Source organism: Eptesicus fuscus, chromosome 8 (genome assembly GCF_027574615.1).
Source record: "Eptesicus fuscus isolate TK198812 chromosome 8, DD_ASM_mEF_20220401, whole genome shotgun sequence".
NCBI lineage: Eukaryota > Metazoa > Chordata > Mammalia > Chiroptera > Vespertilionidae > Eptesicus > Eptesicus fuscus.
In genome coordinates, this window is record NC_072480.1 from 12,378,087 (window position 1) to 12,395,086 (window position 17,000).

Below are 17,000 nucleotides of genomic sequence, written 5' to 3' on the forward strand. Positions count from 1 at the left end.
AGAAGAGATTGAGGAAGATATACACAGTGGAAGAACATATCTTATTCATGGATTAGTAGAATCAACATTATTAAAATGTCCATACTACCCAAAGCAATCTATAGATTCAATATAATCCATTTTAAAATACCAACAGCATATTTCACAGACCTAGAACAAACTCTCCAAAATTTTATATGGAATCAAAAAAGACCCCAAATAGCCACAGCAATTTCGAGAAAGAAGAACAAAGTTGGAGGAATCAAAATACCAGATATCAAGCTATACTACAAAGCTATTGTACTCAAAACAGTCTGGTACTATCATAAGAACAAGCATATAGATCAATGGAACAGAATAGAGAACCCAAAAATTGACCCAAGACATTACCCTCAATTAATATTTGACAAGGGAGACAAGAGCATACAATAGAGTCAAGACAGTCTCTTCAATAAATGGTGCTGGGAAAATTGGACAGATACATAAAAAAAAAAAAAAAAGAAATTAGACCACCAACTTACACCATGCACAAAAATAAACTAAAAATGCATGAAAGACTTAAATGTAAGACATGAAACCATAAAAATATTAGAAAAAACCATAGGCAGCAAAATCTCAGACATCTCTCATAGCAATATGTTTACCGATACATCTCCTAGGACAATGGAAACTAAGGAGAAAATAAACACGTGGGACTACATCAAAATAAAAAGCTTCTGCACAGCAAAATAAACCATCAACAAAATAACGAGGGAGCCCACTGCATGGGAGAACATATTTTCCAATGATGGTTCCGATAAGGGTTAATCTCCAAAATGTATAGGGAACTCATACAATTTAACAAAAGGAAGATAAAATTCAATTAAAAAATAGGCAAAAGACCTCCAAAGTTGGCATACATAAGTCCAAAAGGCACATGAAAAATGCTCAAAGTCACTAATCATCCAAGAGATACAAATCAAAATGACAATGAGATATCACCTCACACCTGTCAGAATGGCTATCATCAACAAATCAACAAAGGACAAGTGTTGGCGAGGATGTAGAGAAAGGGGTTAGAAAGGACAGAGATGAAAGAGAGATTTTTCTGAGTATATCTTTTATAGAGTTTTAATTTGTGATCCATGTAAATGTTTTACATATTTTTTTAAAAAGAGCAAACATTAAAAACACACTGAAACAAATTATACAAATTGTGTATCAAATTGGTAAGACAATCACACAGAGACAAGAATTTTGAATGAATTTTTAACACAATGCTCCAAATGTACATTTGTACATACATTGAGTAGATCTGAAGAATGAAGAGGAAAGAGCAGTTTAGGATGACTTCCCGATTTCTGACTGGAGTGACACTTCAGGAAGAGGAGGCATAAACATCACTTGGGAGGCGGGGGTGGAGAGGGAGGGGGAAGGTATTTCTATACAAAGTATTCAAAAAGGAAAGGGAGGTCTTCTCTTTAGAAATCACCCGGCCAATGTGGCTCAGTGGTTGAGCAGCAGCCCATGAACCAAGAGTTCACCCGCTGGATCCCCAGTCAGGGCACACGCCTGGGTTGTGGGCTCAATCCCCATTAGGGGTCGTGCAGGAGGCAGCTGACTGATGTGTCCCTCTCACATGATGTTTTTCTATACACTGAGTGGCCAGATTATTATGATCTCTGAACGCATAATAATCTGGCCACTCAGTGTGGGGTCCGGCCAGCCTGGCCAGGGGGAGGGGACATGGGCGGTTGGCCAGCCTGCCTGCTGGTTGAACTCCTGGTCGAGGGGACAGTTTGCATATTAGCCTTTTATTATATAGGATATACACTGAGTGGCCAGATTATTATGCGTTCAGAGATCATAATAATCTGGCCACTCAGTGTATATATCCTGCTCCTTTCCTTTCTCTCTAAAATCAACAAACACATTAAAAAAAAAAAGTGGTCTAGGAACTTGGAGTACCCTTCTCCCAGCATGGTCATCCTCTCCTTAGCCCTGAAATCCGACTTCTCACTGTCCACCTGCCAACAGGTAGAAGGTGGGACAGGGCAGCGACCCTGGGAAGGAGGGGCTACTGGGCTAGAGAGTTGGCATCTGGGTCACTGGCTCCTGCTGCTGCAATGGGGATCCCCTCCCACATCTGCTTCTCCACTTCACTTTCTTCCTTCCCCTCATTGTTGTGTGTGTGTGTGTGTGTGTGTGTGTGTGTGTGTGTGTGTATGTATCAATTGTGCCATTTTTATTTTATTCCTTTCTTTTCACAGAGAAATAAAGGGCTAGAAATTTTTTTAAATGATTTTTTTCTGTACCCCAAGCTGATGAAGTGGAATAGAGCAATTATGTCTATTTTTCAAATGCTTCATAATGAACAATATTGCTTTATTTTTAAAGAAAAATATTTTTAAAGTGGTTCTATGGTATGAAGCTTAGAAACAGCCAAAACATACAAAGTTTTGTTTATGATGAACTATATTTCTAATTGAGTAATATTATGATTACAGGCTAAAATTAAGTTTCTAAGTGTATGTATTTGAATTGATAAAATAAATTTATATCAATCAATTTGTAGTAGTAAGATGTTTGATATCTTTTGACAGCAGTTGAGGGAGAAAATGACAATATCAATAACTGAAGGATGGGGATCCCCACACCGGCAGCTGAGGTGGCATCTAGAGGAGAGGGGGGCGGCGAGAGACAATGTTCACCACTGGAATGCCACAGAAATAGGAACAGTAGACATGATAGGGCAGCTGTGGGCATAAGCCATCCGGGATCCTCAAGGAAGAGAAACAAAGAGAGTGGGCAGTTTGGGGGTTTGGTTGGTAGCAACATCAGGAGCAAATTCTATTGCCTCAAGATGACGCACTGATTACATTTCCAGGAATTAGTAATAGATTATCCCTGACCCATATCATAACCCTGTAAGGTAGGATTGTTATGTTTGGTTTGATTTGTTTTTTTTGTTTGTTTTTGTGTGTGTGTTTTAAGGCAAATAGCACAGAGGATTTACAACAAAAAGCAATGGTTCCTTGCTTTTCACTTCCCAGCCTCAATCCCACCTTGCAAGTGAAACCACCTTACCTTCCTGGGTTTTATTTTCCTGCTGATGCTCTCGCACTGTACAAATTTGACTGAGCTGTTATTTATAACATTAAGTGTTGACTCTAACAATGATGAAGGTTCAGCTTACTTAATGTCACCTACATACACACACAGTCACATCGCTATTTTTACTAGTAGTTCTACTGTTTGCTTTTGCAACACTTGTTTCCTTAAACTTTTGGTTTTAAATCTCTCAAATACAGAGAGCATCTCTTGGCTCTTCATTTAGTGAGAGGAGGGTATTTGAGCTCCTACTGCTAGACTGCCCAGCTCTACTTTTACCTCCAAACTTTTTGTAAAGCTTATAGACCCACAGGGGATTGGTTCCAGTACCTCCCTTGGATACCTAAGTCCATGGATGCTCAAGTTCTTTAAATAAAATGGTGTAGAACAGTGCACAGTTGGCCCTCTGCATCCACAGATTCTCAAACTTGGATAGAAAATACTGGGTTTTTTTGGATTTTTTTTTTTTTTTCATGGTTGGTTGAATCCATGGCTGCAGAACTCACGGATATGGAGGGCCAACTGTATTCTTACTCTTAGGTTTCCATGACTGAGAGTACTTACACATCATTCTATATCCATAATTAAGTCTTCTACAGTTTGTCCTTAGGTTAGAGCCTAAGAGACAGTAACCCATAAACAGCATTAAGTTTATGAAAACTTTCCTTTGCAACAGAACCAGGAAGTGTTTCCTTCTCTGTAATCGTGTCAAAACCCTGTGCTGCTTAACTGCTCAAAATCATGATTGCTTGATGTTTTTCCTAGTGTTTTCTTTGCTTGTTGGAAGAGGAAACCTGTACCATCTTACCCGTTCTATCTATTGCGTAGAATTCTGCCCCCTTTTTTTTCTTTTTTTAGACCACTGACATCCAATTCTAATTTGATTCATACTTGTATTGAGTCTTTTATAAATTTTCTAGTTGTTTTTCATGCATTTTTTGCCTGTATCTCCAAGACCCTCCAACTCTATGTTCTATGACACTTCTTTCTTTCCTAGAGCCCTATTCTTGCTCAAATATGAGCTGGGGGCTAAGTCACCCACACAGCTGACATTCTTGGTCACATCTGCTGTTTTTTAAATCCAATGTCTTCCTGTTATTGCTCTGTTATTCTACTGATAGAGTACATGCTCAAATAACTTCTCAAGAAAAAAAGTATATGGCAAGTAAGCTCAGTCTTTGCATGTCTAACAACGTCTTTAGTAATTTGTCACTAGTAATTTGACTAAGCATACGTTTCCCAGGTTGAAAATCATTTCCCCCTGAATTTTGAAGATCCGTTGCTTCTAGTATAGCTAATAACAATCTAATTCCAACATGATTTTTGTTTCTTGTAGGAGTTTGCACTCCTCTATCCCAAGATAGCTCTTAGGATTTCTCCTTATGGCTTATTGAATTAAACCTTCCAAGTGATATGTGGCCTTTCCCATTGCCCTTAATCACAACTCAGGAGGCCCTTTTTGATTGAAAGCTCACATCTTTCATTCTGGAAATTTTCATTGTATCATTTCTTTAATGTCTTTTCCCCCTGGTTCTCAGCTCTTTCTGGAATTCTTATTACTCTCTTATTGGGCCCCCTCTGGATCTCTCTCTCTCTCTCTCTCTCTCTCTCTCTCTCTCTCTCTCTCTCTCTCTCTCTGTGTGTGTGTGTGTGTGTGTGTGTAATACTCTCATGTTTTACATATTTTTGCTCCAGGTTTGGGGAGATTTTCTCTACTTTAGCTTGCAATCTCCTATTAAATATTCCATTTCCTAGAGTTCCTTCCCATTTTCTGATTCTTTTTTTTATAGCATCATGTTCTTATTTAATAAATGTAACATCATTTCATATTCTTTATAATTAGTTTTGCAGTTTTAATGATTTTTCTTGAATTTCCTAGATTATATGTTTCCTCTGGGGTTAGTTTTTCTCTACTTACCTTTCTTCATCACACTGTAGGCTTTCTCAGATGTTTGGAGATTCTCAGTTGTCAGGCTATTCTTAAAAATGAGACATGAGAAAGGCTGACTAGAACTCTAAACCCGTGATTGGAACTGGCTGCTTGGCAGGCTTCCATTTGGGTGAATAGTCGGAGAACTGATCATTGTTCTAAGGCCTCTCAAATGCCAGGATACAGATGGCTTTGCACTAGGATACCAATGACAACTCCAACTGCCCAAGTTTTCTCAGAAAAATCCTTCATTGTCTTTAGAAAAGTCCCCTCTGGTCATTTCCTGGTTGATTGGTTGGTTTTGCTTTTGTCTGTGGTTGAACACCCAGTTGCAGGGAGTTCCTGGCACCAGAGTTGAGGAGCAGTGATGGAGGGTAATCATTTCATATACAGATCTTCACTGTCTTCGTCCTCTTCATTCTAGTAACTTAGAATCCCCAACCTCTGCAAGGTTCTACCATGTAGGGAGGCTCCCTCATCTTCTCTATGACCCTCCAAGCATATCCTGACCTATAGTTTCTTCCACTTGGTGTTCTTTCATGCACTCTGTCTTACAGAAATTCATTGGTTCAGTGGATAGAGCATCAGCTTGCGGAATGAAGGGTCCTGCGTTCAATTCTAGTCAGGGCCACATGCCAGGGTTATGGTCTCGATACACAGTAGGGGATGATACCAAGTAGGGGGTGTGCAGGAGGCAGCAGATTGATGATTCTCATCATTGATGTTTCTTTTTTGTTTTTTTTTAATATATTTTTATTGATTTCAGAGAGGAACGGAAAGAGAGAGATAGAAACATCAATGATAAGAGAGAATCATTGATCAGCTGCCTCCATTGAGCTGGCAACCTTGGTTCTATCCACTGAGCCAAACTAGCTAGGGCTCATCATTGATGTTTCTATCTATCTTTCTCTCCCTCTCCCTTCCTCTCTGAAATCAATATTTTTTTAAAAAAAAATTCATTGAAATCACTTATCCTTTTGTCTTCTAAACTTTTTGACCTTTTACCTTTTCTATAATTTTAACTGAGTCCTAGGGAGGAGAGGAAATAATTATGTATGCTCAAGTCCCCACCCTAAACCAATAACAGGAGCAGGGATTATCCCATTTTACATCTGAAAAATGGAGGTTCATGTGATTAAGTGACTTGCCTAAGATCACACATCTAGAAAGAGAAGGGCCAGGATTCAACTTGTATGCTTTTGACTGTGCCAAACTACTTATTTTTGTCCAAATCATGACTCAGCTGGTATGACCTGAGTATATAAATTTATAGTATTATAATACTATAATATTTAAATCCAGTGTCATTTGTATATAAAAATGACTCAGAGACTGCACAGACTACAAACTGTGCAATGTCGCTTTACAAGTTACATATCTAGAATAAAATGAGAAATCATCAAAGTAGCAGCAGTTTTATATTTTGTGGGTCAGGATGAAGTGTACTAGAGCTTGAGGAGAGAAAATTGATAGGAAGGGCTTAGCATACTGAGTGCTCTGGGCACTACCAAATCCACTTTAGAAGTTACAATTGTGGAGCGATTGCCCCAAAGAGGTGGTGCAGACTCCAGAGCAGTGGAGTGAGTGGAAGAGACTCACTAGAAAGGTAGGGGACACCATTCACTGGGATGCCACTTTCTCATATACATTCAAATCTCATTAAGTGACTACTGTGTACAGACACTATAATAGGCTCCAGAGATACTTTCTCCTTCAATGAGGGTAATATCCCCAAAAGGTGAGGCTTTCATTTTGAGGGACTTCTAGAAACTAAAATTCCACAGTATCACATAGGAACACATCCTACTCACAATGGTTTAACATTTAAAGTATTAGAATTGTTCTAGTTCAACCACAAATATAGTTTGAGGGCTTTTGAGTATCTAGATTTTGTCCCACAGATCTCCTAATGGCAGCCACTGGGGTTAGGACTTAGGGACACATAGTGCAGAATGTAAGATTACTTCTAATGAAGTTTAGCACTTATCCACCAAAGACAACACTGAAGCATCTACTTTCCTGTTTCTCAGAGGTGAGGCCAAATTAACTTAACTATGAAATGTAGAGACTGACTCTTAGTCAGAGGCACAGAACACTGGACTAGGTAGATGGTGAATGTGGTATATGCTGGTATTAGGTGACTGTGATATTAGCTTAGATAAATAAATACCGGGGAAGAACATAATTTAACAGAAAACCCTTCTGTTCACAGTGTTTTTCTTGACTCTTCACATTCTTGTGGCTATTTTGGTCTGACACTGTAGAGAAATTCACTGTGAGGTCTGAAATAAGTGAGTGTGTACCCTCTGTCCTCACAGGATGGCCACAAACCTGTGAACTTGGAAAGAGAACAAAGCGTTCTAGTATGATAAACAAAGAAAATGGAAATTAAAAAGTTTGGTTTCCTCTTTTCTGTATCAGCACATACCAGCTGTCAGACACCACTGAATAATCTACTCCTCCTGTTCCTGAAAGGTAGATAGTTATTATTAAAGCACTGCCAAAAGGAAGTATGTTTTAATTTTCAATAATAATGGCACAAATGAACCACTAATGCAACAAACAGAAGAGAAACTTTAAAAAATACAGTATTTGCATTTGTGATTTTTTTTTTTTTTGTCCCATCTAATTCCGCGCTCTCCAATGGCCCTCAAAATCTCGCCAGCAGGCTGACATCCTGATAAACACGAAGAGGAAGAAGGAAAACAGGCTAAATGGCAGGGTGGGTGCGGCAGCTAGAGAGGTCATGAGGAACAATAAGGGAAGTGCAGCTACTCAAGCGTTTGCAGATAAGGCTTCAGGTTCAAGGGCTGAGATTGCTCTAGCAGAATACACCCTATTGCAGAGTGCCCACGTGGTACCTGATGGCAGACGTCCAATGAAGGAGCCCAACCTTTAGGTCCTTTTGTGTAGCCCTCACCTCCAAAGCAAGTTGCAAAACCAGTTCTAACATCGAGCAGTAGAAGCTTCCTCTCTTTGGGAAAAACTGGTAAAGGCGTCTCTCTGTGTCCTGCTGCCGAAGGGCCAGCTTTCTCCTGAAGCTGCCGCTGCTGGAGAAGACTTGCAAAGGCTGTGACGGCAGAGCACAGAGTTTGGTAATGAGAGTAAAAATGAGTCCATGTTCATCCCACTCCGCAGGAGTGAATTCCCCTCCTCGAGCCTCAAATTCTTCATCTGTAAAATGTGACAGGCAGATTGAATCAGAAAATAAAAGTGATTCTAAATTTCTAAAAGGTTTTCCTCTTTCCCTCTTTACTCTATCTTCCAATTAAAAAAGATTAAGCCGTAAGAGCATAATCTAGTCCACCTGCTTTCCATATACCTGAGATTAATTCACATGCTTTCTGATTAATACGATAGTGTTATCTTCAGAAACACACACATCCTGTTTCAGACAGCCCCTGGGGGCTTGGCTGCGCGCTGATGCAGGCTGGGTGGTGGCCAGCACCCACTGCTCATGCTCCAGCTGATGCTCTTTCAGGACACAATACCTGCCTTTCCAAAATGTTCACTTTTTGCTCAAAACAATGATGGATGTATGGATAGGTCTTCATTTGAATCAGTACCTGAACAATCAGCTTCTTATATTATTTCTCCAAAGCAGAATTAACTCATAATTTTGTGTCAAGTCACCAAATTTATTTGGTTGAATAAAAAATAAATAAAAAAACATGTAAGAAATTACCCAACTCTGGCCTGAAAGTTCTTCTGGAATATCTCGCAGTATTACCATGTCTAGATAGCCTACTACATAATAGTCAGAACTGACTTAATTAGCCAAACATGTTCAATAATGCCCCTTAGGTGTCACATTCTTAAGTATTTATAACAATAAATTAGAAGTCAGAGTTGGGTTAGCAAGTTCACTTTGTTCAAGCCCTTTTTACAGTTGAGACTCCCAAATTTGTTTCAGGTTGGAAACTGTCGAAGACGTGTTCACAGCATTTCTCACTCACAAACCACCTTCTGTCATATTTCATATCCACATGAGAGACCAAGCCCTGTTTCACTCTTGTATAAATTTTATTATTGTAGTTATTAGTAATAAACCAATAGAAATAGGATAACAAAGGGAAAAATTCAGGATAAATAACCTCTTTCCTATGAATTAGAATGCATGCACACACGTTACTTCCTGCCTACATTCTGTCCTCCTGTACAGTTATACGAAACAATCCACAGGACAAGATGGGCAGCCGGTTACACGAGCTGGGCCAAGGACACCAGTTATGTGAAGTCTCAGGCTGATCTCGGACTAGATGACCAGCTTCTCCACACTAAGTGTACTTGTGGTTTCATCCTCTTCATTTGACCCAAAATATCCTGGGAGGTCGAGCATCCTCTGCTCAGCCTCTGTGAGGCCGAATGACGTGTTGTCATAGAAGGCGAACTCGGGGTGCGCCGGGAAGCTCTGGCACCTGTCTTTTCTACCCTGTGGGGGGCTCAGAGGACTCGCCCTGTGGCAGCTGTCTTTGGGAGCGGTGGGTGAAGGCTGCTTCCTTGAGACACTCCTGTGACTGGGGGACGGGCCCCTCCGAGGAGCTCGGGGCGGCTCTGCTCTCTCACCTCCCGCCAACAATCCTGCCTGGCGAAACCCGGGGTCTGGTTTCCTCGGGGGCGGCCCGAAGGCGCAGGATGTAGGGAAAGAGGCGAACGGAGCACTGGTTCCACCTGCTCCTTGGAAACGGTCCCGTTTCTCAGGAAGCACGACGGCACCCCGACTCTGAGGTCTGCCTCTGTCTCCCGCCTGGTCCCAGGGCCGGGCCCGCGCCCTGTAGGCCGGGGCCTGCCGGGGGGTCAGCGTGGACAAGCTCCTCTCCCTGAACGGCCGGGCCTGCTTGGTTTCGTGGAAGCTGGCAGTCCTCCTGAAGTGAAGACTCCGGGGGTGGCTCCTCTCCGGCAGCCCCCCTCGGCTGCCCACGTGCCTCACCTGTGACTTGCGGATTAGGGTCTGGCTGGGGCTTACAGCACAACTGGCCTGAGAGTCAGGGCCATCCAGCCGGGAGGGGGGCCTCTCCCCGGCACCGACTGCAGGCTGCTCCAGGAATGGGGATTTGATCCGGAACTTGGTGGCTGCAGCATCTTCTGGGCTTGCTGGGTCCAAGGGCAGGTCTGCGGGCAGCGTGGCACCATCGAGGGCGGTGTCTGTCAGGGGGCTCTGAGACACGTGGTACACTTTGGTGGTCTCGGTCAGGCCTTTCTTCTTCATCTCCTTCAACTGCTGCTGGGCAAGCCGGTAGCTAAACAGAGGGGGGATTATCTTCTGGGCGTTGGACTGGAAGCTCTCACTGCCAGAGGCCTCGTCCTCAGGAGTCACTGGCACACTCTGCCTGTAGGTCAGGGGGATGCCCAGGTCCCCCCGGCTCCCCGAGGGCCCGTCACCTGCATCCGAGAAGCTCCCACGCTGCTCGCTGAGCTCACAGATGTTCTCCTCGTCGGAGTTCTTTCGGAAGCTTGGGGAGTGGATGGAGTTGTGTCGGGCGGGGGTACCGCACTTCGGGGGACGGCCAAACTTCCTCCACAGCGTGATGAGGACGGTGGCAACGATGATGAACAAGCACAGGGATATCCCCGTAATCGTCACAATGTTGTTGGACTTCACTGGACCCTGGGGCTGAAGAGGAGATGGACTAGATGGCTGGAAAACTACAAAAAAAAAAGGGGGGGGGGAGGACAAATGTATTCTCTAGAATTGTTTTCTCTGCATGGTTTTAAGATCTCTGAGTGGCTTGCTCTAACTATGTAGCAGTTAAAGAACAAAGTAAACGAACCAAGGACTAGAATTTGTCTTGACTATGTATTTCTGCTGGCAGCTTAAACCAAACTAAAAAACGGAGACCTATAGAAGAGAGGTGGCCAGATGAGCCACAATAAAGGTGACTTGGGCTCACAGCTCCTGCTGACACTTGCCTCAAATTTTCTACATAGAAGCAGCATGAGGAGAGTTTCAAGGTAAAATGAAATTTTTCACTTAAGGTGCATGGGACAGCGATAGTTAAGTGTACCTTTGAGATAGGTGTACATCAGGAAATTCTTACAAGCATAAAACTCAAAATGCAGAATAATTTAAGTAGGTTGTAAGAGAACTTCATACATGAAAATAAGACTTTTGACAATGTCACTCAGTTTTCCTTTCTAATATCCAGGAACTGACTTTCCTAAGTGTAAAGCCTCCTCTTTCTCAGGTGGCCATCTTCAGCTCTCCACTCCCATTCCTACCTTCCATGTGGCATTGGGTTTTTTTCTTCTTCTTCCCTGCTTCCTCCAACTGGTTTTCCCCACAGTCACCAAAATGTTTCACCAATACTCAGACGCCATCTGAAGCTGCCGCTGAGATATCTGGGAACCTGAGACCAACTTATGCCACCAGACCTCACCTCTCTTTCCTCCTTGGTCACTATCCACAATTCAAGTCCTTCCAGTCACTTGTCTGATCTCTTTTTTTTCTCACAGTCTTATTGTCACCAGCCCTGGACCTGTCCTCCCACTGCTCCCTTCTCCTTCCCATGGTACCTTTGGGACACCTGACAACCAAGCTCATCAGCATCCAGAATCTTTCCACCAGACACTCCCTTCACCTCCTGGCCTTTCCTGAGGGGGGATGACTGCAGGGCACAGCTTCTCCTCCGCCCTCTTGAAGGGAAGCTTGACACCAACTTTATAAGCAAACAGGGCCAGCAACTGGTGTGTCCTCCCTCTCCTTCCAATTGCCACTTTCAACCAATTCGTTCACCTCCATACAAAACTTGTACTCTTTTTATTAGAAGCCATCCACTTAGATGACTCCCCTACTCCTCCCCAAATACTATAAACTCCCAGCCTCATGGCAGCCATCAGTCGCTAGGACCTGGGTCCCCATCTTCTTCACCATCCCAAAGCTAGGACCATCTAGGTGACTTCAGTGTCCATCCAACATATCACACCTTCCCCGTCTGCTGTTGCTCCTCTTCTGAAAGCTTACATTTCATAGCCCGCTTTCTGGCTGTATTTCCCTCTCACTCACACTCACTCACTGTCACTACACTGGCTGTTCAAGCTCACTGCAACTTCTGATTCTGCAACCCCTCCATTTCTCCCAATCTCCAGCCACATCCTGGTCTCTCTTCTCTCCCTACAACTCAACTCTCTGACCTCTAATATTGAGTTATACCCCTTTTCCTGCTCTACAGTAGAAGTCCATTCCTAGATAAACTCAGACATGTGAATTCCAGCTGCTGCAGCCAGGCCCTGGTGAAGAAAATAACTCATTCAGCAAGCCAGTGCCTCCACATGCTGACAGTACCCAAATCCTTCCATGGATTCCTAAGCAACTCTCTCTTCCAACATCTACAATACTGCTTCACAGTTTCAACACTTTCTCAATCCTCCTATCTAATCCTCTTCCTCGGCCGTCTCCTAGGTCACACAAAAAATAGAAGCTATCAGGCAAGTGCACCCAAGCTGCTTCTGCCATCCTCTCCCCGCCATAAACTTACCAGCAACTGCACCTCTATTTACCTCTTTCTCTACAGAATTAGGAGAAGTGTCTTCCTATAAAGGCAAGTGCTCTCTAGGCCACCCTTCTCCAGGGGGCTTGCCCCTCTGTACCAATTATCTCCAGCATCTCCTCCATGCAATATCACAGAAACATGCTCAAGCTCTTCTCACTTTAAAAAGACATTTCTAGAATCCTCTCACTACTGCCACAGCCACAGCTTGTTCCTTGTCTTCCCTGCCAAGCTCACAGAAAAAGGAGTCCACCTTTGCTGTACTTCCACATCATCACCTCTGGCTCCTGAGGATTCCCGCGGTTTAAAGCAGCGCTCACCAACCTTTCGGGCCTCACAGACCACCAGTGGTCCACGGACCACCGGTTGGGGCCGCTGGTTTAAAGGGCTTCTGTCAAGGTAATTCATGACCTAATGGCTGAATTCAAAGGAGTTCCTTCTTGATATTATCAACCCCAGTCACAGTAACTTGAACATAACTGGTACTCAATAAATGAAAGATTAATTAATCAATCGATTCATTATTTAAAAGGTAATAGCAAAATGACCAAAATCCACCTGCGGAATGTGGGCGCAATGGCAATTGGATCCTCCTCCTCTTGTGTTGAACAAGAAGAACCAAATTAACAAAGAACTAGACTCAGACCTTGGCATGAAAACATCCTCTCAAAGCCAAACAAAACTCTCAATCTTCAACCAAGTGAAAGTAGTTGAATAATGAAAGACTTGTTTCCTGACTTATCACTTCTTTCATCTGCGGTGGCTGCTGAGCTCAGGGATAGCAGCTAAGTGAGGGCTCTTCACTTAGCAGTCATCTGTGACATGGCTGGATCCCTTCAAAGCCACAGTAGGAGAAAAGCCCCAAAGCTGCCAGCCTTGTCCATCTCTGCCTCATAGAGTAGTCTTTCCTCTTTCACCGGAAATGTAGATTTCCTGATGCTAAGTAGCCTGCAAACAGATCTCTATATTTCCAAGGAGTGGAAGATAGGTTGATTAGGAGACAGAGAACACTTGAAAGAAATGATCATATTTATCCACATAAGCATTTATCTGAGGACCCCTATAGAAGGAGTAGGGATGCCTGTAGCACTTACCCTTTTTGCTAATTTATAATGTACAAATTTCTAATTCCCACTCATTAAAGAGTTAAGATGCCAGAACATGAAATAACACCATATGTCCTCAAAAATGATTGCTAATTTCAGGTTGTTGATGTTTCTAGAAAGCTACATTGGCCGGTATATAAAGGCAAAGTATTCAAGATAGGTAGCTTAGTATGGAGTCAGATCTAGTCCCCTGATTTCCAGCTGTATGGCCTCGGGCAGGTCACTTACCCTCTCTATGCCACAAAGTCCTCATCTGTATGTGAAGATAATGATGTACTTACTTCATGTGTGCAAAGCACTTAGGAAAATGCTTGGTAGGCAGCACCTCTCAAGATCTGAGCCCAATATAATAATCCTTACCTTGTGGAGTTGAGAGCTTTAAGTGAGATGATGTATTTGTTATTGTTATTGTTGTTGAAATCATTACAGATGTCCCTTTTCTCCCCATTGACACCTTCTAGCCCACACCCGACCCCCTTCCCCAGGCCTTCACCACACACACTATTTCCTTGTGTCCATGGGTTATGCATATAAGTTCTTTGGTTAATTTCTTCTCTTGCACCGCCCCCTTCCCTCTGAGATTAGACAGTCTGTTTCATGCTTCTATGTCTCTGGATCTATTTTGTTCTAGAGATGATGTATTTAAAGTGCTGGTGCATAGCAGATGGTCAGTAAATGGTCACTCCAATAATATCAAGGTGCAGTAAAAGCCAGTGGCAATTAACTTTAAATTCATTTGAGAATTATGAACTCTAGATGGAATATGTTAACACAACATGACATTTCAGAATTCAAAGGAATAGATGTATTTGAAGAATGTTATACAGAAGAAAAAAACTGTGGAAAGTGGAGGAAACTTATATAGAAAAGAGTAAACAGAGAAGAGAGCCTTAGAAAACATTATGAGAGGTAACTGGGGAAAGAACAGACTCAGGGTGTGGCCCGAGGCTTATGAAAAAAGAGGGGCAAGCTCAGGGCTAGGAAAGAGCCTGGTCTGAAGCTGTAATATAAAAAATACAGAGGCGAGGACAGCTTTAGGGTACTGGAATAAAGAGGAGAAGGGCTGTAGCACTGGCTGAAAAGACGGTCACAGACCTGGGCACTGACCAAGGTGTTGCCAGGTGCCTGTAGTTTTGGCTAAAAGATACCCTGAGATCCAAGCACAGAAAAACATCTAACTTCTTAAGATGAGAAAGGACAAGGAAGTAGGGATGGTTTTCTCACCTGGAATTGGAAAGTGGGAAAAGTCAGGACTTGACAGGAGGATTTTACCTAAGAGTCAGGACCAGAGCAAAGGCTGGCCAACTAAATTGGCAACTGGTTAGACATCAGAAGGTGGAATGGTGTATAGGAAGAACCAGGACTCTTTATTACTGTAACCTGTGGCAAATGAATGGGATTCCATTCCATAAACTAAAGCAAACCTAATTGAGCCATGTGACCATCACATCTAGAGTCAATTCGCATCAAATTCTTATTGAGCCTTCAAGATGTTTAGAGGGTGAAGAGAAGGCCAGTCTCTCGGTGATGGCAAGAAGAACTCTCCCCACCTTCTCCTCCTGGGTAGGGCTAGTAAGTATAAATATAGGGCCATCTAGGGGATAAGTCTTCCCCATTTTGATAAACAATGGTCTGTGTGGTCCCTTGGAGCTTCTTTGGGATAATGGGGAGAATAACATTTTAATGTTTCTCCACAATTTTGGTGAGGAGATGTAAAGGAGGGAGAAATAAAACAAAAGTAAAAACAAAAAATCCTGGGGGGAAATGATCACCTCTCCCATTTTTATATTTTTTAAAATAATTTCATATGTCTGAATCTTTGATAAAGTTATTTGTCATTTCCCTATCTTCTGAAGTGTTAAGTCCCCTGTAATCTCACTGGCAAGCTATTCTCAGTCAATGACACACTGATGAACACAGGGTTAGTACAGCCAACAGAAATAACAGAATTTTATGAGTCACTCCTGAACTCAGACTGGTCATTTTCAGGTAGGCGTTGGCTCAACAATCTCTCTGGGAGAGACTCCCAAAGGAAGAAGAATACCTACCGGCACACTCCTCCAGGGAACACCGGGAGCTCTCCGAGGGCATTCCAGGGCAGCCAGGGCTGGAGGGGAAGGAAGTCAGGCACAGGCGGCGACGCTCTCTGACACCATCCCCACACGTGGCACTACACTGGCTCCACGGCTGCCACAGTCCCCAAGTTTCTGCAAGGACATTAGCCATGCTTTCAATGCAGTTCATTTGAGAACCAAAATGTAACTGCACCCAAATGAAGCAGCAAAACCCAAATCTTGGGCCTTAAAAAGGCAGTAACTAAAAACATTCTCAACGATGTAGAAAGCTGGAAAGAGTGTTGTTGGCCCTGCTTGTAAAACAAAGGAAAGCTGAATAAACTTCAAAATATTAACCTTTCTAGAACCCTCAGAGAACTAAAGTCACAGGGCAGCCGAATGGCCTGAAATACGAGGAAAGACAGCTCCTCTAAGGAAAGACAGGGCGCAAACATTGCTTCCTGGGGCACGTGCCAGGCTTCATACAAGCTGGTGAAGAGAAGTCACTGAAAATATAATGAACGGCCTGATTGGGGCTAGCATGAACACACAGAACCCCACGTACTCAAGGGGGGTCTGTACCCATGTGCAGGCCTCAGATCTCACCAGAGTTTCCCAAAAAGGACTGAGGGGAGGTGCAAGAGTAGAAAAGGCTCCCTCTCTAGGTGGAGGCCTGAGAAGGGAAGGGGCAGCATTATGGGAAATACTCAAACCTCATCCAGATCCTCCACCCCATTTGCTCTATCAACAAAAGCCTCAACCACTGCGGACAAGGCAGAAAACCCTGTCACTCTAAGGGCACCCAGTATCGCGAGGAAATAAAAAGAGAAGATAGGAGCAAAAAATATCCTGGGCCTTGATTGTTAGAGGGCTTCTACCAGTAGGAGGCGCAGGATCATCAAGAAGGCCCCAACACTGAGACTCAGGGGCACAGTACTTGTCTAAGACTAAGACTGAACTGGCAGAAGAGTATGCTCTCCAACCTCCGTAGCCCATCCCCAACCCTGCACCATATTAGCGATTACCAAATATCAAATAACAACATACTACTGTGGCAGGGGCAAGAGTAACAGGTGAAAACCTCCCTGATATGCAGACTCAAGCCTAAAGCTGAGGTACAACTGAAGTATGGAGTAAAACCCTCTGGCCACCCAATCCTACTCTGAAACATTAGAAAATTTTGAACTCTGTTATGCACTGAAGGTGGCCATTCCTTACTAGATTATCCCAATCCCCACATTAAAGGTCTATAAAAACAGGGCATGCCCAATTCCAGGAAAATACTATTTATTGATATATACAGCTTTAAGTAAGATGTCCAACTTTCTACCAAAAATTATGAAACACACAGAGA

General features: G+C 43.1%; 1 protein-coding gene across 3 annotated transcripts in view; it reads right to left on the minus strand.

The window, feature by feature from the left end:
* Positions 1-9,003: 9,003 nt before the first annotated feature.
* THSD1 (thrombospondin type 1 domain containing 1) overlaps positions 9,004-17,000 on the minus strand; it is a 56,840-nt gene continuing 48,843 nt past the window's right edge. For 2 of the 3 annotated variants that reach the window (XM_054719771.1, XM_054719772.1), the window contains 2 exons: positions 15,641-15,799; positions 9,004-10,645 (listed from right to left, as the gene is read on the minus strand). In XM_054719771.1, the coding sequence (XP_054575746.1) occupies positions 9,255-10,645; positions 15,641-15,799 (1,550 nt within the window). In that variant the 3' untranslated portion in view covers positions 9,004-9,254. The remainder of the gene's footprint in view (positions 10,646-15,640; positions 15,800-17,000) is intronic. The other variant, XM_054719773.1, reaches the window with a different exon arrangement.